We start from the raw sequence: 26,252 nt of genomic DNA, 5'->3' as shown, positions 1-26,252 counted from the left end.
AAACAACACATTTACTATCTCGATTATTATGCACGGCAGGATCTGCTTGGATTGCATGCAAAATAAAAGTTTTTTCACTATATCTCAGTGCAGGCGGCAATAATAAACCAGAAGCAGTACCAATAGAAAACACAATACTTAATTTGAGCCCAGCAATTAGTGGTGTAATGGTCCCCAGGTAATCTGTTTGGAAATGTTCTTGTGCCCATCATCCAGTACATTGGGAGATATCCTCTGCTCTTCCTTGAAGTAGGGTCGTGGGATCTCTTTGTCCTGTGGAGGGTGCAGACAAGCCCTTGGTTTACCATCTCTTACAATGAAGCCTCCAACAATGCAGTCTTCTTTCAGGACTGAGGCAGAGTGTCAGCCATGATTTCGTGTTCAAGTGCAACTTGAACCTGTGTTGCATCCGACTCAGAGGTCAGGGGTTACCCATGAGTCATCACCAAAGCAGATCATATGATGTGAGCAGTATAAATGTCATCTTTGTCCCTGAGAATTTATAAAATGTTTCCAGTGTTTTGACAGCACATAAAAGAATGTTCACCCAAATGGTGAAATGAGTATTAAAACTGTGAAGCAGCTATCAAAATGGATTGGTGGGTAAACAACTGTAAGAGACACTTTGCTGGGAAGTAAACTCCTCCCCTCAGATTCTACCAAGAATTTGTTGATGTAATGCAGTTAAGTGGTCTTTACTAACTCATTTTTTGTGTCTCTTCAGTCATTGACTGTGGGTCACCACCAGTTTTGGAGAACACGGTGCAACTTCCGTCAGAGAACACAACTTACGGCAGCACCATGACGTACAGGTGTCTGGCTGGCTACGTGTATGCAGGAGGAAACACTACGTTAGTCTGCTCTGCCCAGGGTCAGTGGGAAGGACAAAAGCTGGAGTGCAAAGGTTGGTGCTCTTAGAACAAACGGTCTAAATGTAACTAAAGTACCTGATTCTATCTCAATAGATAAAGCGTGGGGTTATTTCTCACACTTTATCTATTGAAATAGAATCAGGCACGTATTCAGATAGACAGGGTGTCTGATTTGGTGCATCCAATTAGTTGGAGGAAATACACTCAGTTAGATACTACTAACCATCCCCAACTGTCTTTCAGTCTGGATGAAGGATCTAGACCTGAAACTTCATCTGCCTATTTACCTCTACAGATGCTGCCTGACTCACTGAGTTTCTCCTGCAGATACTACTTGTGTATTGACACTGAAGTGTGTTTGTAGTTGTGGTGAAGAATTGAACCTGGATCACTGGCTCTGTAAAGTGTTGTGCTAAACACTACGCTATCACGTACTGTCATTTATGATTAAAGGTATCACAGTCAGTACAAGCATACCTCATCTTGGATGTGTTGACATTGTGGAAATTTGTGAAATGTAGCCGTGAGTTATGTATAATAGGCTCCCTGTGATGTATCAGCATTTATCTTTACACCAGACTGGACTGAATAATTCACATACCTCATTCATGTCCTCTTTAAATGCCAGCAACTGTCTTTCTGCTGTCATCCATTTGGTAATGTTTCCCTCTCTATCATACCTTCATAGCTTTCTTTATTTAGATACAGGACGCTAGTCTTGGAATGAACACTCTCCCTCTCCAACTTCATATTATGGTTACGCTTGGCCAAAGGCAAAAAGGCTGTACCACAAAATTACTCCTCTTTCATTACATAATACCTAGTGTAGGATAACCTGTTTCAAATTGGTCTAAAAGGCAGCATGAACGCACTCCTCCACAACAGTACTATTGCTAATTTGGATGGCCCAAGTGAGGAATTAAGTCACCCAAAATTATTAAAGTCCACACACATCTTTGGTTTTCTATTTAATGATAACCATGACACCCGTGACCGAGATGGCACGCACGAAAGTTTTGTTGGCATGTGGCATGCTGTGGCACCCCGCATTCTTCAATCCCCACCCATAATGATAATCTTTACTGCAGCAAATGAAACAGCAAATGGTTCTTTACCACTCGAGAGCAGTGAGATGTTTTCAGAATAAGCATCCCAAACTGGCTTGGTGCCAGCTAGACAGATGCATGAACACTTGGCATTGATGATACATGTTGAAATCCTCCCGGACCTGGTGTACACATCAGTATTTGGATGGTGAATGGTTGGGTCAGTTGGCATTGGCTTCGCTCTGTTTATATTTTTTCTTCTCTTGTTTTGTGAGTGCACACTAGATATTCAGTGATAATAACAGTGAATACTCTATGTAATTTAGTGACTTCATGAAGTCTTTGTGCAATAGAAGTATTTTATTTATATCAGCAAAGTTACGTTATTTAAGTTTGTTGGTGAGATACTTTAAAATTGTGTTTACCCTTTACAGCTTGTTTAGAGTCCTATTTCTGAAGCACAATGACAATATTATTTAGAATGATGCCACTTTTCAATTGTCTTTAAAAGATTAATATTAATAATTTTTGAATGTGTTTTCTAAAATGCTTCAATCTGCTTCTATAATACTTTTACTAATAGTAAACTAATGACTGCATATAAGTAAACACCAGGACTCATAATTTTTCCTCAAAAAGTCCATAATTATTGTTACTGATGCACTGATCAATGATAGTTTCTACATAGAAGAGATACAATGGGTCGTAAGAGAATTTTTTCAGAAGAATATTGCCTATTTGAACACAAGTTCTCATAAAGGTTTGCCGCCCCTGCCCTACATAATCATGAATCCTTGGGTGGGTGGGGGGGGGGGGGGGTTATATACAACCTATACTAACTTTTGCTACCCCTTTGTTTTTTTTAGATCCACCAATGTAGCTTTTTGAGCTTGTTTCACTCCTTGCCGTTGCATTGGCTTCCTATTTTACAAGCAAAAGCTAGTTACCTCCTGTCCCTCTTTCCTAAACAGTGAATAGCCTGGGATTGGCATCATTGCTCACTCTATCACATTGTTTCTGCAATCATATTTATATTATTTTCCCAATAAATTCATCCATTTTATTATGAACTGCTCTGTGCATCACACTAACCTTGAGCTTATCTTTTTAACATTCTTAGCTTTTTTAGAATTGTTTTTCAATGTGGCCCTGTTTGTTCTTTGCCCTTGGATTCTATGCCAACCACATTTCGTTTTTCTTCCCTAACTTGTGTTTTACCTTGCTTCCTCTTCACTCAGTTTCCTGTCTCTCTGCCATTTAGGTTTAAAATGTCCCCAACAGCACCAGCAAAAGTTCTCCGAGGTGTAACCTGCCCAACTTGTACCTTCCCTAGGAGTGATCACAATGCCTGGAATCTAAACCTCTCTCTCATGACCTTCCCTTCAGTCACTCCTCTAGTCCACCTCTTGTTCCTAAATCCATGACAGTGTGGGGCAGGAAATCATTTCTGAAGTTTCTGCACTTGAGGTCACTTTTATTTTAACTGCTCACTCCTCAAATTCACATAGCAGGGCCCCATTTCATTTTCTGCAGGAGCTGTTGGTTCTGATATGCACAACAGCTGATATCTGCCCCACATCCCTCTCCATATTGGATGGCACAATGACGCATTTAGTAGGACTTGATTCCTTAAAGCAGCATCCTGAATTCAATTCTGAGCTGTTAATGTGGAGCTATGTTCTCCCTCTGACTGGCCGTGTGGCCCCTAAACACTCCAGTTTTCTCCAACAGCGCAAGATATGTGCCCACTGCAAATGACCCGTAGTGCAGAAGTGAGTGACGGAATTTGGGGTGAATTGACATGTGTAACTTAAGTTAACTTGTGTTTGTAATATACTGTGCTGCTGCTTCAAAAAAGCTAATTTCTGTGGTATCTATATGTGTATTTATGCCTGTCTATTTCTGCCTAGGACAACGATAAGCTAGAACTTGGAACTTGGGGAGAAAAGTGGGATTAGTTTAAATGGATGCTTGTTAGTCAGTGCAATCTCAGTGGGCCAAAGAGTTTTGCTCTCTCCATTATGGCTCCATGACTTTGCATGTCCTGAATCTATTCAGAGACATTTTGATCCTAAAACTGGATGGAAAATGTACCATCCTGGAGTTTCATTTGCAGCCTCCGAAACACCTTTCTCTCTTTATAACGGAATCACTTTGCACCATCGATCTTCCAGTCTTTACCTCCCCTCCTGTGCAGCTAAGCAACGTGGTCCGTTCCCCAGGGAGGTCACTTCCACCTCACCCCCCCCCCCACACAGTGTCCAAAGCAATTTACCTGTTTGAGAGGGGTACGGCAGCAGAGGACCGACTGCCCCCACCACTCCGCCAGATGGTCAGCCGTCCTTTTTCTGCCTGCTGCTTGTGGTGTGACCACCTGCCTAAATGTCCTGTTCACCATGTCCATTGTGGTTGCTCCATGCTAACCGTATCCAAAGGGGGCAGTAGGAAACTGTTCCTCCATGCGAAGTCCCAGGGTTGAAGAAATGTCCTTGATTTCCCACAAAGAACAGAAGGAGCAGGCCACTGTAAATTATTCTTAGATTAAGCTCCTTAGTAATCCTCTTTAACTTAGAGTAATAATTTCATTCCAAACACTTCCTCCTACAATCTCAGTTCCTTATCCTTACTTTTACATTGAGAGTGAAACTCATTAAAGAAAAGCTGCCTGTTTGTACTGTGCTTTCCAACAGTACTCTATCCGTGTAACATACGGTCAGAGGGAGAAGTGGTACAGAAGCAGATCCTTCACCTCACCGAGTCAGCATTGACTATCAACCAATGAACTTCACTCACCCCATCACTGAACTGTTCCCACAACCTATGGGCTCACCTTCAAGAACTCTTCTTCCTAGGTTCTTGATATTTATTGCTGATTGATTGATTTTCTTCCTTCCCTCCTTTCCTCCCTTCCTCCCTCACGTTAGTTGTTTGTCCATCCTGTTGTGTGAGGGTCTTCCATTGATTCTATTGCGATTCCTGTATATTTACTGCGAATGCCCACAAAAACGAATCTCAGGGTTGTATATGTACTTTGATAATAAATTCACAAGCGTTTGTACTTTGAACTTAGAACTTTGACAGCACCTGGAGTTAGGTTTGAACCTGGCTTCTGGTTTGTGAGGCAGTGACTACTAGATGCGCCACTGTGCCTCCCAATATTACTTTTCTAACTGTGGATTTCTCTTGCTGTCCCTTTGAGAGTGTGTGATAGTATACTTCTTTTTAAACCTTTTGCTACCAGTGCCTAACCCCGTGAAATTCGGGTAGGACTCCAGGAGATCTCTTCTACTTCACTTAGATATAAACCCATGTTTTATTTGTAACAGATTGCTGTGCCTCTGTCAATTATCTTTGCATCTTTAATGGGGACGGGAGAGGTTCTGGAGGAATGGAGGATTGCAGATGTTGTTCCCGTATTCAAGAAAGGGAGTAGAGATAGCCCAGGAAATTATAGAACAGTGAGTCTTACTTCAGTAGTTGGTAAGTTGATGGAGAAGATCCTGACAGGCAGGATCTATGAATGTTTGGAGAGGCATAATATGATTAGGAATAGTCAGCATGGCTTTGGCAAAGGCAGGTCGTGCCTTACGAGACTGATTGGATTTTTTGAGGATGTGACTAAACACATTGATGAAGGTAGAGCAGTAGATGTAGTGTATATGGATTTCAGCAAGGCATTTGATAAGGTACCCCATGCAAGGCTTATTGAGAAAGTAAGGAGGCATGGGATCCAAGGAGACATTGCTTTTTAGATCCAGAACTGGCTTGCCCACAGAAGGGAAAGAGTGGTTGAAGACGGGACATATTCTGCATGGAGGTCGGTGACCAGTTGTGTGCCTCAGGGATCTGTTCTAGGACCCCTACTCTTTCTGATTTTTATAAGTGATCTGAATGAAGAAGTGGAGGAATGGGTTAGTAAATTTGCTGATGACATAAAGGTTGAAGGTGTTGTGAATAGTGTGGAGGGCTATCAGAGGTTACAGTGGGACATTGATAGGATGCAAAACTAGGCTGAGAAGTGGCAGATGGAGTTCAACCCAGAGAAGTGTGAAGTGGTTTATTTTGGTATGTCAAATATAATGGCAGAATATAGTATTAATGATAAGACTCTTGGCAGTGTGGAGGATCAGAGGGATCTTGGGGTCCGAGACCACAGGACACTCAAAACTGCTGTGCATGTTGACTCTGATTAAGAAAGGATGCGGTGCATTGGCCTTCATCAATCATGGGACTGAGTTTAGGAGCCAAGAGGTAATGTCGCAGCTATATAGGACCCTGGTCAGACCCCACTTGGAGTACTGTACTCTGTTCTGGTCGCCTCACTGCAGGAAGGTTGTGGAAGCCATAGAAAGGGTGCAGAGGAGATTTACAAGGATGTTGCCTGGATTGGGGAGAATGACTTATAAGATAAGGTTGAGTGAACTCGGCCTTTTCTCCTTGGAGCGACGAAGGATGAGAGGTGACCTTATAGAGGTGTATAAGATAATGAGAGGCATTGATCATGTGGATAGGCAGAGGCTTTTTCCCAGGGCTGAAATGGCTAGCACGAGAGGGCACAGTTTTAAGGTGCTTGGAAGCAGGTACAGAGGAGATGTCAGGGGTAAGATTTTTACGCAGAGAGTGGTGAGTGCGTGGAATGGGCTACTGGTGACGCTGGTGGAAGCGGATACGATAGGGTCTTTTTAGAGACTCCTGGACGGGTACACTAGGTAATTTCTAAAGTAAGGACATGTTCGGCACAGCTTTGTGGGCCGAAGGGCCTGTATTGTGCCGTAGGTTTTCCTATATTTCTGTCTCCTGTTGAACTGAAAAGAAGAAAGGAAAATAGCATTCTCACAACAATTTTTTACATCTTTGTGTGTGTTTTGTTGTTATCTTGTTTTGATACAGTATGTTGTTTTTTTTGGTGTTGCTTGTGCTGTTCTGCAGAACATTGTGGGAATGTTAGGTTGGCACTGGAATACATGGCGACACTTGCGGGCTGCCCCCAGCACACCCTTGGGTGCTCTGGTTGCTAATGCAAATGACGCATGTCACTGTATGTTTCGATGTAGTTGTGATAAATAATTTGAATCTGAATCTCAAGTTTTTTATTGTCACATGAGACGGCAGGTGGTACCTTAGGTTAACACCTCATCCATAAGACTGTATCCCCCGCAGTGCAGCGCTCACTCAGTAATGCTAGTCAGGACGTGACGCTCAAATATCATTCACCACATGCTAATAGAAGGTTGACAGGGAATGTTATAAAGATAAATGCAGAGGACGAGATAGAACAGCATTTAATTTTAAATTTAACTTTGTGAATAGAAATTGCCTTACTTTGTGATTTTGTATTTCTCTCAGCTGTCAATTGCGGCTCTCCCCCAGCGTTACCGAACATAGCGAGTTACCTACCGGGGAACACGACCTATGGCAGTACAGTGAAATATCACTGTGTGGATGGCTATGTACGTGTGGCAGGGAACAGCTCATTGCTCTGCTCTGCCCAGGGTCAGTGGGAAGGGCCAAAGCTGGAGTGTCAAGGTCAGTCCACCGCAACGTTTCAGTAATCGGTCCGGTGAATAACAACCCAGGAATGGTTGTAATATTTCTGCTGCTTGCGTCAAGCTTCTGTGTGAAACCCAGCAAACATTTCTCATTTAAAAAGGAAGACTGAAGAAAGGCAATTTTGGAAAGAAAGATGTGGAAGGCACAGTTTTCTCACAACCCCAGAAAGCAGGAACACGTTTGGGAGTGGAATGGGAGCGTGTCTGGGATCTGGGATGGGAGTGTGTCTGGGATCTGGGATGGGAGCATGTCTGGGATCTGGGATAGGAGCGTGTCTGGGATCTGGGATGGGAGCGTGTCTGGGATCTGGGATGGGAGTGTGTCTGGGATCTAGGATAGGTGTGTGTCTGGGATCTGGAATGGGAGTGTGTCTGGGATCTGGGATGGGAGGGTGTCTGGGATCTAGGATAGGTGTGTGTCTGGGATCTGGGACAGGAGCGTGTCTGGGATTTGGGATAGGTGTGTGTGTCTGGGATCTGGGATGGGAGTGTGTCTGGGAGCTAGGATGGGAGTGTGTCTGGGATCTGGAATGGGAGTGTGTCTGGGATCTGGGATGGGAGGGTGTCTGGGATCTAGGATAGGTGTGTGTCTGGGATCTGGGACGGGAGCGTGTCTGGGATTTGGGATAGGTGTGTGTGTCTGGGATCTGGGATGGGAGTGTGTCTGGGATCTGGGATGGGAGTGTGTCTGGGATCTAGGATAGGTGTGTGTCTGGGATCTGGGATAGGTGTGTGTCTGGGATCTGGGATGGGAGTGTGTCTGGGAGCTGGGACAGGTGTGTGTCTGGGATCTGGGATGGGTGTGTGTCTGGGAGCTGGGACAGGTGTGTGTCTGGGATCTGGGAAGGGTGTGTGTCTGGGATCTGGGACGGGAGCATGTCTGGGATTTGGGATAGGTGTGTATGTCTGGGATCTGGGATGGGAGTGTGTCTGGGAGCTAGGATGGGAGTGTGTCTGGGATCTAGGATAGGTGTGTGTCTGGGATCTGGGATGGGAGTGTGTCTGGGAGCTAGGATGGGAGTATGTCTGGGAGCTGGGATGGGTGTGTGTCTGGGAGCTGGGACAGGTGTGTGTCTGGGATCTGGGATGGGTGTGTGTCTGGGAGCTGGGACAGGTGTGTGTCTGGGATCTGGGATGGGTGTGTGTCTGGGAGCTGGGACGGGTGTGTGTCTGGGATCTGGGATGGGTGTGTGTCTGGGAGTTGGGACGGGTGTGTGACTGGGATCTGGGATGGGTGTGTGTCTGGGAGCTGGGATGGGAGTGTGTCTGGGATCTGGGATAGGTGTGTGTGTCTGGGAGCTGGGACGGGAGCGTGTCTGGGATCTGGGATAGGTGTGTGTGTCTGGGATCTGGGATGGGAGTGTGTCTGGGAGCTAGGATGGGAGTGTGTCTGGGAGCTGGGATGGGTGTGTGTCTGGGAGCTGGGACGGGTGTGTGTCTGGGAGCTGGGACGGGTGTGTGTCTGGGATCTGGGATGGGTGTGTGTCTGGGAGCTGGGACAGGTGTGCGTCTGGGAGCTGGGACGGGTGTGTGTCTGGGAGCTGGGACGAGTGTGTGTCTGGGATCTGAGATGGGTGTGTGTCTGGGATCTGGGGTTCATGTTCTGTGTATTATTTCTTTACCTTTTATAGTTTGCATGATTTATTCTTTTTTTTTTGTTTTTTTTCTTTATTCTGTTTTTTTCTGTTTGACTGTCTTTGTGGTGTGGGGATTTCAGTGAATTTTATTGTGTTTCTTTGTTTTGCCCCAAGAAGCCTCTCAAGGTTGCATTTTATTTATTGGTGTATAGCGTGGAGTAGGTCCTCCCGGCCCTTCGAGCTGTGCTGCTCAGCAATCCCCTGATTTAATCCTGGCCAAATCATGGGGCAATTTACAATCTCCAATGAATTAACCTACCAACCGGTACCTCTTTGGACAGGGGAAGGAAACTGGAGCAACCAGAGGAAACCCACGTGGGCACAGAGAGAAACTCCTCACATGCATTGGCTGGAATTGAACCCCGGACTGCTGGCACTGGACAGCGTTGTGCTAACCACTACGCTGTAGAGAATGAGAGGTGACCTGATAGAGGTGTATAAGATGATCGTGTTTGATTGTGTGGATAGTCAGAGGCTTTTTCCCAGGGCTGAAATGGCTGACACAAGAGCACATAGTTTTAAAGTGCTTGGAAGTAGGTACAGAGGGGATGTCAGGGGCAAATTTTTTACACAGAGAGTGGTGGGTGTGTGGAATGCACTGCCGGCGACTGTGGTAGAGACGGATACAAGGTCTACTAAGAGACTCTTAGAGAGGTATATGGAGCTTAGAAAATGGAGGGCTATGCGGTAGGGAAATTCTAGGAAGTTCCTAGAGTGGGTTACATGGTCAGCAGAACATTATGGGCCGAAGGGCCTGTAATGTGCTGTAGATTTCTGTTTCTCTCTCTCTCTGTTGTCTATATATATATATATACACACACACACACACACACACACATATTTATGATATGCATATAGTAAACGTACTTTGATAATGAATGTACTTTAAACTTTGAACTTTGTGGGTGTGTGTATATTTGTTTGTTGGTGTATGTTTGTCTGTGAGGGTGCTTTACCCTACGTAGCCCCTGTGTCTGTCCCACCAGTGGACGGATCTTTACTGTTCTAGTGTTGTGATGCCTTGGACCCACTTTGCCACTGGATCAAGCGCCAGTCCTGCGAAGCCTGTGCCATATTTGGCATGTAACAGTCACCTCATCCTAAAACCAGGTACTGGAAACTTATGCTCCTCGGTATGAAGATCAGAGCCTGGAATGCCAGAACTCTCCTGGACAGTCCCAACGACGACAGACCGAAGAGTGCTCTGTCACGTCACTGCAGGTGCCACAGAAGTACTCCCCTTCCAAATGATCACGATGTGGTTTTTTTTAACAAACTAATTTTAATCTATCAGGAAACCAAACTAGACAGTTTATAAGCCCAATAAAACAAACACACAAACAAGATGGCCAGCAAAGATCAATGTGGAGGGTGTACCTTTGATTGGAAGTGGCAGTTCAAAGAGGGACACAGTCTTCATGGAGTGGGATTCACCGTGAAGAAATAGCTTGATTTACATCTTCGTCTCCCTCCCTGTAGAATGTTTTATGGTGACTGGCTCAGTTTAACACAGAGTCAACAGGAAATAATAGATCTGGTAATTAAGTAATACATAACTAATCTCCGCAACTTTTCATCCTCTTCCCTATCAGGAATCTACCAAGCTCTGCCTAAAAATATTCTAAGTCTGTGCTTCCAGTTCCGTTTGAGGAAGACTGCTCCAAAAATTCACCATCATCTGAGAAAAAAAAGTCACCTATCTTTTGAAATGGATAACCCTTTCTTTCTTTTTATAAAAATCCTTTCTTTTTATATGGTGACCCCCCCAGTTCTACATTCTCCCATATCCATCCTGTCAAAACCCTGCAAGATCTATGTGTTTCAGTTAAGTCCTCTCCCACTGCAATAGTTCTCGGGGATAGAAGCCTGACCCGACCAGCTCTTTCGAGGTACTTAGTGAAAGCGAGCATTTTAAATCCCAGCTGTGATTTTTGTCTCCTCAGCCGTTGACTGTGGATCACCCCCTGATTTACAGAACACAGTGCACTGCGTGCCAGATAATACAACCTATGGCAGTACGGTGAAGTACCAGTGTCTCACGGGCCACAAGCGTGTGAGAGGAAATGACGCATTAGTCTGCTCTTCCCAGGGACAGTGGGAAGGACCAAACCTGGAGTGTGAAGGTCAGTCCTCCAGAACATTGCAGATGAAATTCAGACAAAATTAGAAGTCAAAAGAGCAATGCTGTTTAATCTGTGATATTTCTCTCAATTAATTTTGCTTCCACTCGAGCCATCATTCAAAACTTATTTAATTTGGGAAGGAGACAATTCATGGAAGAAAGAACAAAGGTTGTCTTTATGTGCAACTTTTCATTACCCAGGACAATCAGAAGAGCTTCTTTTCTTTTTCATTTTTCAAAGGGGGTTTATTCAGTAATTACAATTTATTGTTGCAATACTACAATATTTCACGATTTGCACACTTCTCAGCCAGCAGTTTCAAATGACGACATTGTCATCTTGATCTAGAGTGCACTCGAGCCCTGCGGTAACCAGCCGATCCAGAAAGCCTAAATGTGCCCATCAATCCCACACAGCCCTTCTCCAGTAATACACAGGGCCTCGGAAGAGGGGCAGACAATTGGCTTGGACGGAACCCTTGGCTGCCCCGTGACTGGACCCATGAATGGTCATCTTGGACAGGAGCAGGAATAAGCCAACCAGGAGATCCCCTGACTGACACCACTCACCACCCGCCCCCAGCCCCCTGCACTGGATAACTGAAGTCATTAGCACGGGGCAGAAGGGTAGCCAAAAGAAGGAGCAGCCCTTTCAACCTGAAAGTGCTTTACATTCAGTGACATTATACTGAAGTGTAGAAAAAGTCGTAATGTTGGCAATGGGGAATTATGTAGAGAACAAACGGTCTCACAGACAATAGTGTTGCAATTTACAAGCAATTTTTTACAGGGGTATTGAGTGAAATTTTGGATGAGTATAACAGGGGGAATGTCTTACTTCTTTGAAACCATACTTTGATGTTGGTTTACGTTGCTCTGACTGGGCAGGAAGCCCGAGTTTAATGCTGCGTTGGAAGTCCATGCCTCTGACTGTGCGACACACCCTCAGTGCTACACCAGGAGTGCCGGCCACAAGGAGAAGGAAAACACTCTGAGTATTCCTTTACTATGGTAACATAATACTTGGGGGTGTTTTTTTCCACGCACAATATTTGAACCTCTTGGGAGCATTAAGAAATTAAGTGGAAAAAGAAGTTCCCAGAAATGTAGATTCTCTTTTGAATTTTAACCACAAGTTTGGAAATCTGATTTGTGTCTCCACAGCTGTTGATTGTGGCTCACCTCCAGAGTTACAGAACACAGTACCTTATTCTCTAAGCAATACCACCTATGGCAGTACAGTCCAGTACCAATGTCTGGCCGGCCATGTGCGTGTGAGAGGAAACAGCACATTAACCTGCTCAGCTCAGGGTCAATGGGAAGGACCAAGCCTGCAGTGTGAAGGTTAGTCCTCCACGCATGACACAGCCACTGAAACAGCAGGCAAACATTTAAGTAAAGATGCTTCATCTCTACATCTTCTCATCTAATTATTCTTTCATAGAAACATAGACAATTTACAGCACAATACAGGCCCTTCAGCCCACAATGCTGTAACGAGCATGTACTTACTTTAGAAATTACGTAGGGTTACCCATAGCCCTCTATTTTTTTAAGCTCCATGTACCTGTCCAGGAGTCTCTTAAGAGACCCTGTCGTATCCGCCTCCACCGCCGTCGCTGGCAGCCCATTCCACGCACTCACCAATCTCTGCGTAAAAAACTTACCCCGACATCTCCTCTGTACCTACTTCCAAGCACCTTTATCCCAGGATTTCAGTCCTGGGAAAACGCTTCTGACTATCCACTCGATCAATGCCCCTCATCATCTTATACACCTCTATCAGGTCACCTCTCCTACTCTGCCGCTCCAAGGCCGAGTTCACTCAACCTATTCTCATAAGGCATGCTTCCCAATCCAGGCAACATCCTTGTAAATCTCTTCTGCACCAGTTTCCACATCCTTCCTGTAGTGAGGCGACCAGAACTGAGCACAGTACTCCAAGTGGGGTCTGACCAGGGTCCTACAAAGCTGTAATGTTACCTCTCTATAGCATTACCTCTCTGTAACATTACCTACACTTAAGAAATAACTTCACAATAAAACTCCACATTCATTATTTTATTTTTGGAAAGAAAGTTTGAAGAGCAACAATGACAGAAGCAAAAGAAGATGTAGCTTGCCAAGGGCATGACCTCTCTCCAAGAAATCCAAGAGCGTCAGGCGCATGGGAACACTACCAACTGCAGTTCCGAGTCAGTCCCACAGCATCCTGACTCTGATTTATAGTTTATTGCTGTCCCTTCATCATGAACTGGTTTAATGCCTGAATAACCCTCTCCACAGCACTGTGGAGGAAGGACAGCAATGGATCAAGAAGATGGCTCACCTTCATCTTCGCAAGAGTCATTGATGATGGGCAATAAATTTTGGCCTTGCTGTCAATGCTCCTGTTCTCAAATATGAATAACTAACTTTGAGGCAATAATGAAATTCCAGCAAGCAGCAAGTACATAATAGTGAAAAAAATGGTTCTGTTAGAAATCTAAGTCAATTTATATTCAGTAAGATCCCATAGAAGTGCAACATTTATGGATAGATTTATTCTTAATGGATAAATGTTGAGGCAGAAGACTGAATTTAATACCATTGTTCCTTAGAATGGTTTCAAAAGACCTTTTATGTTGCCTGAGGTTATTCAACCTGTTTGTATCAAAAACAATGGAGTGAGGATCTAATAATTTGGCATCCTTAGGATTTTGGTAGTGCTGGTCTAGCAAAGTTTCCGCACTATTGGATTTTACTTCAATTTAAAAAAAATTACATATTACATTAAAATTCTCCATGAACCCAGTGGATCTGAAAGGAGTACAAGGACTTTCTACCCCAGCTCAGTCACAAACCCACCCGCATTTCCGACCTCTTGTGTTCCCGACTCCAACCCAACTCAGGCTGCGGCCTGGACCCTAGCTCCAGCCACCTCCCAAACCCTTGGCTCTGGATGTGCACTGTAGATCCCCAGACTGCATTCTGGATTAATTAGAGAGTTTAAGGTAAAAGTACCCTTAGGGGAAATAGATCATAATATGATCAAATTCACAGTGAAATTTGAGGAGGAGGTAAAGTCAGATGTGTCAGTATTACAGAGAAGTAAAGAAAATTACAGAGGCATGAGAGAAGAGCTGTCCAGAATTGATTGGAAAGGAACACTGGTAGAATGATGGCAGAGCAACAAAGGCTGGAATTTCTGGAAGCAATTCAGGAACAGGACACACCTGTATACATCCCATAGAGGAAGAAGTATTCTAAAGGAAAGATGACACAACCATGACTAACAAGAGAAGTCAAAGCTGACGTAAAAGTCAAAGAGGGGGCATATAATAGAGCAAAAATTAGTGGGAAGTTAGAGGGTTGGGAAGCTTTTGAAAACCAACAGAAGGTAACTAAAAAAGTCATTAAGAAGGTAAAAATGGAATATGAAAGTAAGCTAGCCAGTAATATTAAAGAAGATACAAGAAGTTTCTTCAGATACATATAGTGTAAAAGAGAGGCAAGAGTAGATATCAGACCACTGGAAAATGTTGCTGGAGAGTAGTAATGAAGGATAATGAAATAGTGGATGAACTGAATAAGTATTTTGTATCAGTCTTCACTGTGGAAAACACTAGCAGTATGGTGGAAGTTCCAGAGAGTCAGGGCCCAGAAGTCAGTGAAGTTACCATAACTAGAGAGAAAATTCTTGGCAAACTGAAAGGTCTGAGGGTAGATAAGTCACCTGGACCAGATGGTTTATACCCCACAGTTCTGAAAGAGGTGGCTGAAGAGATCGTGGAGACATTAGTAATGATCTTTCAAGAATCACTAGATCCTGGAATGACTCTGGAAGACTGGAAAATTGCAAGGGTCACTCCACTCTTCAAGAAGAGAGAGAGGCAGAAGAAAGGAAATTATAGGCCAGTTAGTCTGACCTCAGTGGTTGGGAAGATGTTGGAGTTGATTATTAAGGTCGAGGTCTCAAGGTACTTGAAGGTACATGATAAAATAGGCCATAGTCAGCATGATTTCCACAGGGGAAAGTTTTGCCTGACAAATCTGTTGGAATCCTTTGAAAAAGTAACAAGCAGGATAGACAAAGGAAAATCAGTTGATGTTGTGTACTTGGATTTTCAGAAGACGTTTGACAAGGTGCCACACATGAGGCTGCTTAACAAGCTACGAGCCTGTGGTACTATTGGAAAGATTCTAGCAAGGAGAAAGCAGTGGCTGATTGGCAGGAGGCAAAGAGTGGGAATAAAGGGAGCCTTTTCTGGCTGGCTGCTGATGACTAGTGGTGTTCCACAAGGTCTGTGTGGGGCTGATTCTTTTTACGTTATATGTCAATGATTTGGAAGATGGAGCTGATGGCTTTGTTGTAAAGTTTGCAGATGATAAGAAGATAGCTGGAGGGGCAGGTAGTTTTGAGGAAGTAGAAAGGCTACAGAAGGACTTAAAGAGATTAGGAGAATGGGCAAAGAAATTGCAGATGGGATACAGTGTCAGGAAGTGTATGGTCATGCACTTCTAGTAGAAGAACAGAAAGGGCTGATTATTTTCTAAATTGAGAGAAAATCCAAAAACCGAGACACAAGGAGACTTGGGAGCCCTTGTGCGGAATTTCCTAAAGGCTAATTTGCAGGTTGAAGGCAAATACAATGTTAGCATTCATTTCAAGTGGACCAGAATATAAAAGCAAAGATGTAATGTTGAAACTTTATAAAGTTCTGGTGAGGCCTCACTTGGAGTATTGTGAGGAGGTTTGGGCCTCCTATCCCAAGAGGATGTGCTGAAACCAGAGATGGTTCAAAGGAGGTTCTTGAATGTGATTCCAGGATTGAAAGGCTTGTCATATGAAGAGTGTTTGATGGCTCTAGGCCTGTATTCACTAGAATTCAGATGAATGAGGTGAAACCTCATTGAAACCTATCCAATGGTGAAAGACCTCAATAGAGTGGACGTGGAAAGGAGGTTTCCTATGATGGGAGGGTCTAAGACCAGAGAATATAGCTTCAGAATAGAGAGACATCCATTTAGAATGGAGATAAGGAGGAATTTCTTTAGACAGAGGGTGGTGAATTTATGGAATTCTTTGCCACAGGCAGCGTGGAGGCCAAGTCTTTATGTATATTTAGGGCAGAGGTTGATAGATTCTTGGTTGGTCAGGGAATGAAGGGATACGGGTGGGGAGGGGGAAGAAGGCAGGAGACTGGGGCTGAGTGGAAAATTGGATCAGCCATGATGAAATGATGGAGCAGAATCTATGGGCCAAATGGCCTAATTCTACTCCTATAAGTTATGGTCTTATGAAATAATGAACTATTCAGATTATCAGTTTTTTACTCTATTGGATACATTATAAGTGCGACTGCAAAGAAGGAATAAAAACACAGAATTTAAATTAACTTGAAACACAGAGACTAAAGTAGTCTTTTGCATTTTGTGTCTCCTCAGCTGTTAACTGTGGCTCACCCCCAGAGTTACGGAATGTAGTGCGATACTCACTGGGCAACGTGACCTATGGCAGCACAGTGGAGTACCAGTGTCTGGCTGGCTATGTGCGTGTGAGAGGAAATGGCACATTAGTCTGCTCTGCCAGCGGACAGTGGGAGGGACCAAACCTGGAATGTGAAGGTCAGTTCTCGAGAATGTCGCTACATGAAGTTCTAGCTAAGGTGAAAGGAAAGATCCCAGCAAGTCTGAGTTAGCTCTCAACTAGTCTTTCCACTCGAGTCAAACTTCCATAAATTAAAGATTAAAAGTTTCAAAGTGAATTTTATTTTCAAAGTACATATATGTCATCATGTACAACCCTGAGATTCATTTTCTTCCAGCAGGATCACGGAAAGATCAACCAGGGTGCAGAAGACAACAAATGGTGCAAATGCAAATATAAATAAATAGCAACAAATAATGAGAACATGAGATAATGAGTCCTTAAAGTGAGATCATGAAGAGCTTAATTCGCCTCATTTTGAGAGGAAGAACAAAAAGAAAATTAGGAGGGAAACACATACATGTATTTCATTTCTACAGTCCCCCAGTACACTGAAGGCACTGTGAAGTTGTTCTATGGGAAAAATTGTAACAATGTGATTACACCTTTAGCTACAGTAATGTGGATTAATGGATAAATATTAACCAAATCATCAGTCATACACTTTCCCCTTTTTTTGGGATCTTTTAAGCCCCCCTAGGAAGTGAGACAGGTTTAATGTTGCACCTACAGCTGGGCACATCCAATAGTGTGTCTCTCCCTCAGTATTCTACTGTTATATGTAAAACAATTCAGAAAGAGGCCATAGAGCCCAGTGGGTCCATGCCAGTTGCTAGAGAAGCAATCCGATTAGTCATGTGTCTTTCCCCCTTTGGCCTAACACATTCATTCTGACCAAGAAGTCCATTCAAGATAGTCCTATTTGCACACTAACATAGGAACATAGGAAATAGGAGCAGGAGTAGACCATTTGGCCCGTCGAACCTGCTTCACCATTCAATAAGATCATGGCTGATCTGACCATGGACTCATCTCCACCTACCTGCCATTTCCCCATAACCCTTAATTCCCCTACTATGCAAAAATCTATCCAACCTTGTCTTAAATATATTTGCTGAGGTAGCCTCCACTGCTTCATTGGACAGAGAATTCCACAGATTCACCACTCTTTGGGAAAAGCAGTTCCTCCTCATCTCCATCCTAAATTTACTCCCCCAATCTTGAAATGATGTCCCCTATTTCCAGTCTCACCTACCAGTGGAAACAACTTTCTTGCCTCTATCTTATCTATCCCTTTCATAATTTTATATGTTTCTATAATTTCCTCTCATCCTTCTGAATTCCAGCGACTACAGTCCCAGGTGACTCAATCTCTTCCCATAGTCTAACCCCCTCACCTCTGGAATCAACCTGGTGAACATTCTCTGCACCACCTCCAAAGCCAGTACATCCTTCCTCAAGTAAGGAGACTGTAACTGCACACAGTACTCCAGGTGTGGCCTCACCGGTACCCTGTACAGTCGCAGCATAACCTCTTTGATCTTAAATTCAATCCCTCTAGGTATGAAGGCCATCGTTCCATTTGCCTTCTTGGTAGCCTGCTGCACCTGCAAACCAACCTTTTGTGATTCACACACAAGCACTCCCAAGTCCCTCTGCACAGCAGCATGATGTAGTCTTTTATCATTTAAATAATAATCTGATCTGCTATTTTTCCTTCCAAAGTGGATGACCTTGCATTTACTAACATTGTGCTCCATCTACCAGACCCTTGTCCACTCAGTTAACCTATCTATATCTCTCTGCAGACCCTCCGTATCCTCTGAACAATTTGTTTTCCCACTCAATTTAGTGTGATCGGCAATCTTAGGTACACTCCACTTGGTTCCCTCTTCCAGATTGTTAACGTATACAGTTGCGGGCCCAGCACCGAACCCTACGGCACACGGCTCACCACTGATTGCCAACCAGAGAAACACCCAGGAATCACAACTCTCCTCTCTACTGTTTGGCATGCTTGCCTTCATCAGCCAGGTTGCTGAGTGCACAATTTGGAACATCATGATTCACTGCCAGGAGGTCGCTGATAAAGAGTAATTAGCAAAAGAACCAGATGGAACATAAGGAACAATTTTTAGGTTGAACATTTTGATCAGAGCTGCCTGAAAGGGACTTAGCTATATACTAAAATGAAAACTTGCAGGGTTGTGACCAAAGAACATGGTTGGGGTGAATTGGAAAGCGGTTCCACAGTGCTATCATAGACTATCTGTGATATATTTACATGGCACATGCCAGTCGTCAGTTAGTGCCACTCTTGCCTCTGAGATTATGGCTTCATGTAGCAGTGCAAGACCTGATAGTGTTGTCAAATCAGCATCTATGTTTTTGGAGGTGTGATCTTTGAAAAGGGATGTTACGTTAGGTGCTACACACCCGCACACTGGAAATTTCCCAATAGTTTCCAGATAACAGCAATAAGTTCCTTCCCGTGCCGTGACCCGAACTGTTTCTTTGACAAACATCCCAGACGTAACGCCACCGTGGCGTAGCGCTTAGCACAATGGTACTGCGGTTCAGAGTTCAGTTCCGGCGTCACCTGTAAGGAGTCTGAACGTCCTCCGCGTGGAACGCATGGGTTTTCTCCCACTGTCCACAGACACATCGGATAGTAGGTTAATTGATCATTGTAACTTGTCCTGTGGATAGGCTAGGCGTTAAACCGGGGGTTGCTGGCGGCATGGCTCGAAGTGTCAGAAGGACCTATTCCCCACTGTAGCTCTAAATAAAACAAAACAAACAAACAAACAAACAAATAAAGAAACAGATTATGAAATAAATAAAGAAAGGCGACTATATCCCACCCTGCCTGTAACTCCAGCCCGCCTTACAGTCACACAGTGCCCTGGGTGACCATTAAATTCACCCTTCCCACTTTACAAAAACCTGGTGTGCTAACTCCTTGTACAAATTGATTTGTCTGTGATTTTTCTCTCCCCCTTCAATCATCTCTAAGACTCAGAACTAGAGGAGATCCCACATAATGTCCAGGGAGCAAGTTCAGATGGTGTAATGTAAACTGGAGGATTCAGTTTCTAAGAGGCAGTGTTTAAATGAAACTGCCTTTTGGCCATTTCAGAGGGGTAAAAAGTGTTCAAGAAGACCCAGATGTGAAGGGAATGGTACTTCACAGCGTATCGAACTATTTGTTCTGGTGTAAAACTCATTTAACTATTATACAGAAGTTACAGCCCAGAAATAGCCCATTCAAGCCAGCCATCTCTGGTGTTTCTGCTTCCCACAATCTCTCCCCAACTCTTCCTCATCTCATATCCTTTTTACAACTTAGCTCATTTCAGATTTCTGTTTTTCCCTGAAGTACATCTCTGGTATTTTCCTCTCCCTGTGAGAGAGAGGGCTACAGTGCCTCTTCTCTCTAACCAGGAGACTCTCTCAGATTTCCTGCTGGATTAATTGGAGACAGCACCAGAGTAGAACTGCTCTCTGGTAGTTCCAGCAACCTGCTGACCTGCTGGAGGAACTTTGAGCTGATAAAACCCATTCGCTGGGTGCCAGTGCAATCTTGGCCAGAGACATCCAATTCCTTTCTTCCCACTGCTACTGCTCGACTCACTGAGCTCCACCAGTACAGACAGACAGACAGACTGACTGACTGACTGACAGACAGACAGACAGACAGACAGACAGACATACTTTATTGATCCTGAGGGTAACTGGGTTTTGTTACAGCCACACCAACCAAGAATAGTGTAGAAATATGGCAATATAAAACCATAAATAATTAAATAATAATAAGTTAATAATGCCAAGTCCATTGGCTCAAGGTGTCTGACACTCTGAGGGAGGAGTTGTAAAGTTTGATGGCCACAGGTAGGAATGACTTCCTATGACGCTCAGTGTTACATCTCGGTGGAATGAGTCTCTGGCTGAATGTACTCCTGTGCCTAACCAGTACGTTATGGAGTGGATGGGAGACATTGTCCAAGATGGCATGCAACTTGGACAGCATCCTCTTTTCAGACACCACCGTCAGAGAGTCCAGTTCCACCCCCACAACATCACTGGCCTTACGAATGAGTTTGTCGATTCTGTTGGTGTCTGCTACCCTCAGCCTGCTGCCCCAGCACACAACAGCAAACACGATAGCACTGGCCACCACAGACTCATAGAACATCCTCAGCATCGTCCGGCAGATGTTAAAGGACCGCAGTCTCCTCAGTAGTTTGTTTATTTCCTGCAGATGGTAACACCTGTCATCTCTATTGTTCAAACCTGTTTGTGTGGGGATTTATCTTATTTGATTTAGAGATTCAGTGCAGAACAGGCCCTTCTGGCCCTTCAAGCCCTAGACTAATCACGGGACAATTTACAATGAGCAACTAACCTACTAACTGGTATGTCTGTGGACTGTGGGAAGAAACCGGAGCACCCGGAGGAAACCCATGTGTTCCTCAGGGAAGACATCCAGACTCCTTAGAGAGGACGCTGGAATTGAACTCTGAACTCCGATGCCCAGAGGCATAACATCGATGCGCCTAACCACTACGCTACTGTGAGTTTCCTCCAGTGTGCTCCAGTTTCCTCTCACAACCCAAAGATGTTGGGATTAATTGGTCATGGAAAGTTAACCATCAGGTGGGTGACATGAGAAATGGTGGGTGACATGAGAAATGGTGGGTGGAAGGTGGGACAGAATAGGTTACAGAGTGCTTGATTGTCACTGTGTACTCAGTGGGATGAAGGGTTTTTCACATGCCTTAAGACTCTATGAAATGAATGGGAGATTAAGATTCATAAAATTTGTTCTGAGGGCTAGCATATAAACTCAGTGGGCTGAATGCTCACCTTTAATGTTGAGAGAAGATATGGCCAAGATACCAGGCCTAATTGTCAGTAATAGTGCTTTAATTTCAGACAGTTAAATGATCTTAACTCGAATCTTTTTCTGTCTCCTCAGCTGTTGACTGTGGCTCACCCCCAGCTATAGCAAACACACTGAAGAACCCACCACCAAACACTACCTATGGAAGCACAGTGGTGTACCAGTGTCTGCCTGGCTTCGATCACGTGAGAGGAAACTCAACATTAGTCTGCTCTGCCCGGGGTTTGTGGGAAGGACCAAGCATGAATTGTCAAGGTGGGGACTCCAGAACATTTCTAAATGAAATTCAAACTAAAATAACAGGAAGACAGCATCCAGCATGTACCCCATGTTTGTGAGGTTTTATTTCTTCATTAGTTTTCTTTCACCTTTTCACTCTGTAGAATCGTTAACTCTTTTTCCCTCACCACAAACGCTGCCTGGCTGCTTGCAACGTTTTTCGTTTTTATTTCAGATTTCCAGCATCCTCAGTTTCTTTTAACCTTCAGGCTAAGTGGTTGTTGAGTAGGTTCTACCTCACAGATGCCATCCTTTCAACCCAAGCAGTGCACGGTCTCCCCGGTGTGAGCTCATTCCTACATAGCTTACAGGATTTCACTCTATATCCTTCCACTAATTCCAAAGGGTTACCAGTTGGTAGGTTAATTGGTCATTATAAATTGATTAGGTTAGGATTAAATCGGGGGTTAGCTGGGCCACATGGCACGAAGGTCCAGAGGGACCTTTTCCATGCTGTATCCCAATATATACATAAGTAGATTCCTTCTTCACATTTGCCTAACCTAACCCTTTTAATGTTGTATGTGAATATTATAAAAAATATAAAAAATATATGAAGATATAAATGCGTCTGCTTTTGCCTCGACTGCTGACAGTAATGAGTTCCGTATTCCCCCCACTCTGAAAGTATCTCTTTAGATCTCTGGATATGTTAATGATTATTTTGTGGCTTCTGGTTTTGATCTTCCATGCCCTCTCCTCTCTGTCTTCTCAATGGAACCACAAATTATTTTTAGAGGCCTCTATAAAGACCCAAGTTAGTCTTACTTTATTCAAATAATGGTAATCTTTTCTTAGTAGCTGTACCCTTGAGAGGCTGGTATTATATCCATAAACATTTTTCCACCTTCTCTCATACTTTGAAATCTTGCTTTATACGTTGAGACAGGAATGTTGCACAGTACTTCCAGTGTGGCCAGACCAAGCCTCTCTGGTTTTGAGTGCTGTTTTCGTTGAAATGAAGCCCAGTGCATTTTGTCTTTTTATGATTTACAGTACTTACTGACTACCACTGGTGTTTAGGGCAGCAATGAAGCTCCTCAGTCGCTGGCAGTGTTCAGGGCTTCCTTCGTAGCTTCCTCTTGGTTGTCACTACTGTCAGCCATGCGAGTCCCAGGTGGAGACTCAGGAATACCGTCACACTCAGATGTAGAAGGATTCTTCATTGCTGTTTCCGTCACAAATTTGTTTGGCCAGCCAGGGTCATTAGCCCAGAGCTGAGCCCCCAAACCTGGAGGACCAGTGGACCACTCTTAGTCTGGCCTCTACCCTTTGACCTGTTTGGCATGGGTGACCCTACCAAGAGCCAAAGCATAAAGTCCTGACTCCAGCCAACATCGCTCTCTGGTTCATTGAGGCACACAAGCTTGCAAACCCTGCAACCAGGTTATGGTTCTCTTGGAGGCTATTTATGACTAAATTAGCTAAAATACCCATTTGTATTGGCTTGTGTCCCTGGATGTATTCGATCCTGTACTTCCTATTGAGTGAAATGTTTGCATTTATATACTACCTTTCATTCTCATGAAGGACCTCTCAGTTGTTCCACATCCACTGTCTCTTTTAGAATGTAGTTAATATTGGAAATAAGCTGAGTAGTTGTAAAGACCAATGTCATTAGGTTCCTGGTCTACATTCCCCAGCCAGCAGAAAGATACTCTCATCTACCCTCTTAATATCTTCCCTCAAATCCACTATAGAATATGTAATTTCACTTTGTGAGTGAACTCTTGAATATAAAATCAAAACATGCTGAATGTGGCTTTATATACAAACTGAAATACCTTCTTTTAAAAAGTGCCTTTAACGTTGCAAAATATCCCTAGGCACTTTACAGGAGAGTTATCGCACACTGAACCTCAAAGACAGATAGTGGGACAAGTAGCAACAGCATTGGTCAGGCTTTAGAGGTTTCTTGGAATATGGAAGTGAGAAGAGGACTTGGCAATTGAATTTATAGCAGGAGAAAGAATTAACTTGGGCATGTGCAAGTGGCCAGGCAGAAGGAATGCAGATATTTGTCAGGATTATGTGCTTGTTCAGGAAGTTCCTGGTACTGACAGGAATTAGTCAATTCATTTGAACTTGTTTTCAAAATGATTAATCTATAGATTATTTGCCGGTTTTAATCAAACAAATTACTAGGGGCAGATAAAAATTGCTGTCTCAAAAATGAATACATATTAATTTTTTAAGTTTTAACTCAACTGGAAATCCATCCCCAAAGATCTACTTTGATATTATTATATTTTCCAATTAGAAAACACCATGCTGGCAGAAAAAACCCAACCAGGTATTGTTCTTTATCCATCCATCCAACCAACCAACTTTCCTCACTCCCTCTCTCCCTCCCCCTTTCTCACTCTCCCTCCCACCTTCCCTCCCTTCCTCCTTCCCTCCCTCTCTCTCCCTCCCTCCCTTCCTTCATCCCTCCCTCCCTCGCTCTCTTCCTTCCTTCCTTCCTCCCTCCCTCCAAACAAGCCCAAGCTGCCTAACTACACCCACATGACCAATTAAACTACTAGGCCGTATGTCTTTGGGATGTGGAAAGAAGCTGAGCACCCAGAGAGAATCTGTGCAGTCATGGGGAGGACATCCAGACTCCTTACAGACAGCAGCAGAGTTGATCCTGGGTCACTGGTTCTATAATAATGCTACCCTAACCACTATTCAACTACGCCACCCTATTAAAAATCTTGTTCTAATAAAATGCTTTTCAAATGCAGGTGTTAGGCCATCAATTATTGACCATTCAGATTCACTGTGGACATGAAATAGAAATCACGGGGCAGTGACATGTAATTTGTAAGGAGCCCAGAATAATAAAAACAGGGGCATTGAAGGGTGACTATGAATGTGGAGCTATTATTGCAGTCATTACCAATTTAGCTATTGCTCTGGAAACCAGGAATTTATAAATCTGTTTAACAATTGCACAAATATTATTTAGCCAAAAGTTTTTAAAAAAATCCTAAAATGAGGAAAAGAAAACGGAATAGTTCAAGTCCTGCAAATGAGAGACATCACCTCAATATGCCTCCGATATAGAAAATGAACAGCTATTTTCTATTGAAAGTTAGAAATATTACTTAACTGCTGTCTACAGTTCCAGAAATCTCTTTGGAGCTGCCGTTCATTTCGCACATGCCAGAGCAAGATTCCATGTCCAATCCCTAACGATAGACTCTAAGTCATTTCTTTTTGTTTCTCCTCAGTTGTTGACTGTGGCTCACCCCCATCTTTAAAAAACACATTGCAATATCCACCGAGAAACACAACCTATGGCAGTGAGACAGAGTATACGTGCCTGGCCGGATACGTGTATGTCAGAGGAAACACAACATTAGTCTGTTCTGCTGAGGGTCAGTGGGAAGGCACAAAGCTGCAGTGTGAAGGTTAGTACTCTGAATGTTTTAGAATTAAACTCAGATTGTAGTAATGAGATCCTAAATGCTCATATAGTACTGCTAAACTTGACCATTTTTTCTCATCTCTCCTCTGAAGGGAAAGTGTCTATATTTATGCTCCAGTTGTAGAAATTAAATTATGATATGGTTTGGAGATGAATCCAGTCTGCATTGTATATTGCTAAGCCAAACTAACTTTTAAGAAAGTTGTGGAAATATTACTAGAAACAAACTAACTTGCCTGTAATTGATTAAATTCTCAGTGAGAAACCGTGTCAATGTAATGGGACAGTGGCAAAGTAGTCTAGACAGGTATGGCAGAAGCATGTAAAATAAAGAATATAAAGCTTGTATTGCTGATGTTGAGGAAGGGTTGTTGTAAAAGCTGGTCTGTTTAATTCTCACATGAAGAGAATCTACTGGCTTTACATATTCTGACCACTAGGTGGCTGTAGACTCACAGTAATGAGCTCAGCAATGGCCTAGCAAGCCCCTCCATTCAGTTCTAACAGCGAAAACAAAATGTCAGAATTGGAATCAGGTTTAGTATCACCGGCATATGTAGTGAAATCTGTTGTCTTTGTGGAAAAATGTGAAACATCAGGGCCACAGTCCGAACAGGTAACAAAGGGGCTATGTGCAAAGCGGATTCCACGCTGCAGATAATGTGAATGTGGTCCTCACAAATTCTGGCAATGGTGACTTGGCATCAGTTAGACATTTTCAGGTATGGACTCGTCAGCTGTCTTACAGAGGGGCTTCGTTTGATGAGGAGCCTTTGGTAATCACGGAAGGAACCAGCGGCCTGTCGAGAATGACCTCACTCAGTAAGGGCGAAGGAACGCTGACTTGGAATTTTTACGATGCTGGTGAAGCAGTTCACTGACAGTGAACCTGTGTGATGGACCTTGCTGGAGACCTCTTGCTGTTGTCTGTTGACCACGTTCTCCTTTATCCCTGGTGTGCT

General features: G+C 43.7%; 1 protein-coding gene across 1 annotated transcript in view; it reads left to right on the top strand.

Moving 5' to 3' along the window:
- Window positions 1-747: 747 nt before the first annotated feature.
- Window positions 748-26,252, top strand: part of susd1 (sushi domain containing 1) — a 109,574-nt gene continuing 84,069 nt past the window's right edge. The window contains exons 1-7 of the mRNA XM_073048600.1: window positions 748-904; window positions 7,265-7,444; window positions 11,048-11,227; window positions 12,391-12,570; window positions 16,654-16,833; window positions 21,675-21,854; window positions 25,094-25,273. Coding sequence (XP_072904701.1) covers window positions 802-904; window positions 7,265-7,444; window positions 11,048-11,227; window positions 12,391-12,570; window positions 16,654-16,833; window positions 21,675-21,854; window positions 25,094-25,273 — 1,183 coding nt within the window. The 5' untranslated portion in view covers window positions 748-801. The remainder of the gene's footprint in view (window positions 905-7,264; window positions 7,445-11,047; window positions 11,228-12,390; window positions 12,571-16,653; window positions 16,834-21,674; window positions 21,855-25,093; window positions 25,274-26,252) is intronic.

This window comes from Hemitrygon akajei, chromosome 6 (assembly GCF_048418815.1).
Source record: "Hemitrygon akajei chromosome 6, sHemAka1.3, whole genome shotgun sequence".
In the NCBI taxonomy this organism is placed as follows: domain Eukaryota; kingdom Metazoa; phylum Chordata; class Chondrichthyes; order Myliobatiformes; family Dasyatidae; genus Hemitrygon; species Hemitrygon akajei.
Note: the sequence above shows the minus strand (reverse complement) of the source record. Positions and strands in the feature narration are given on the sequence as shown.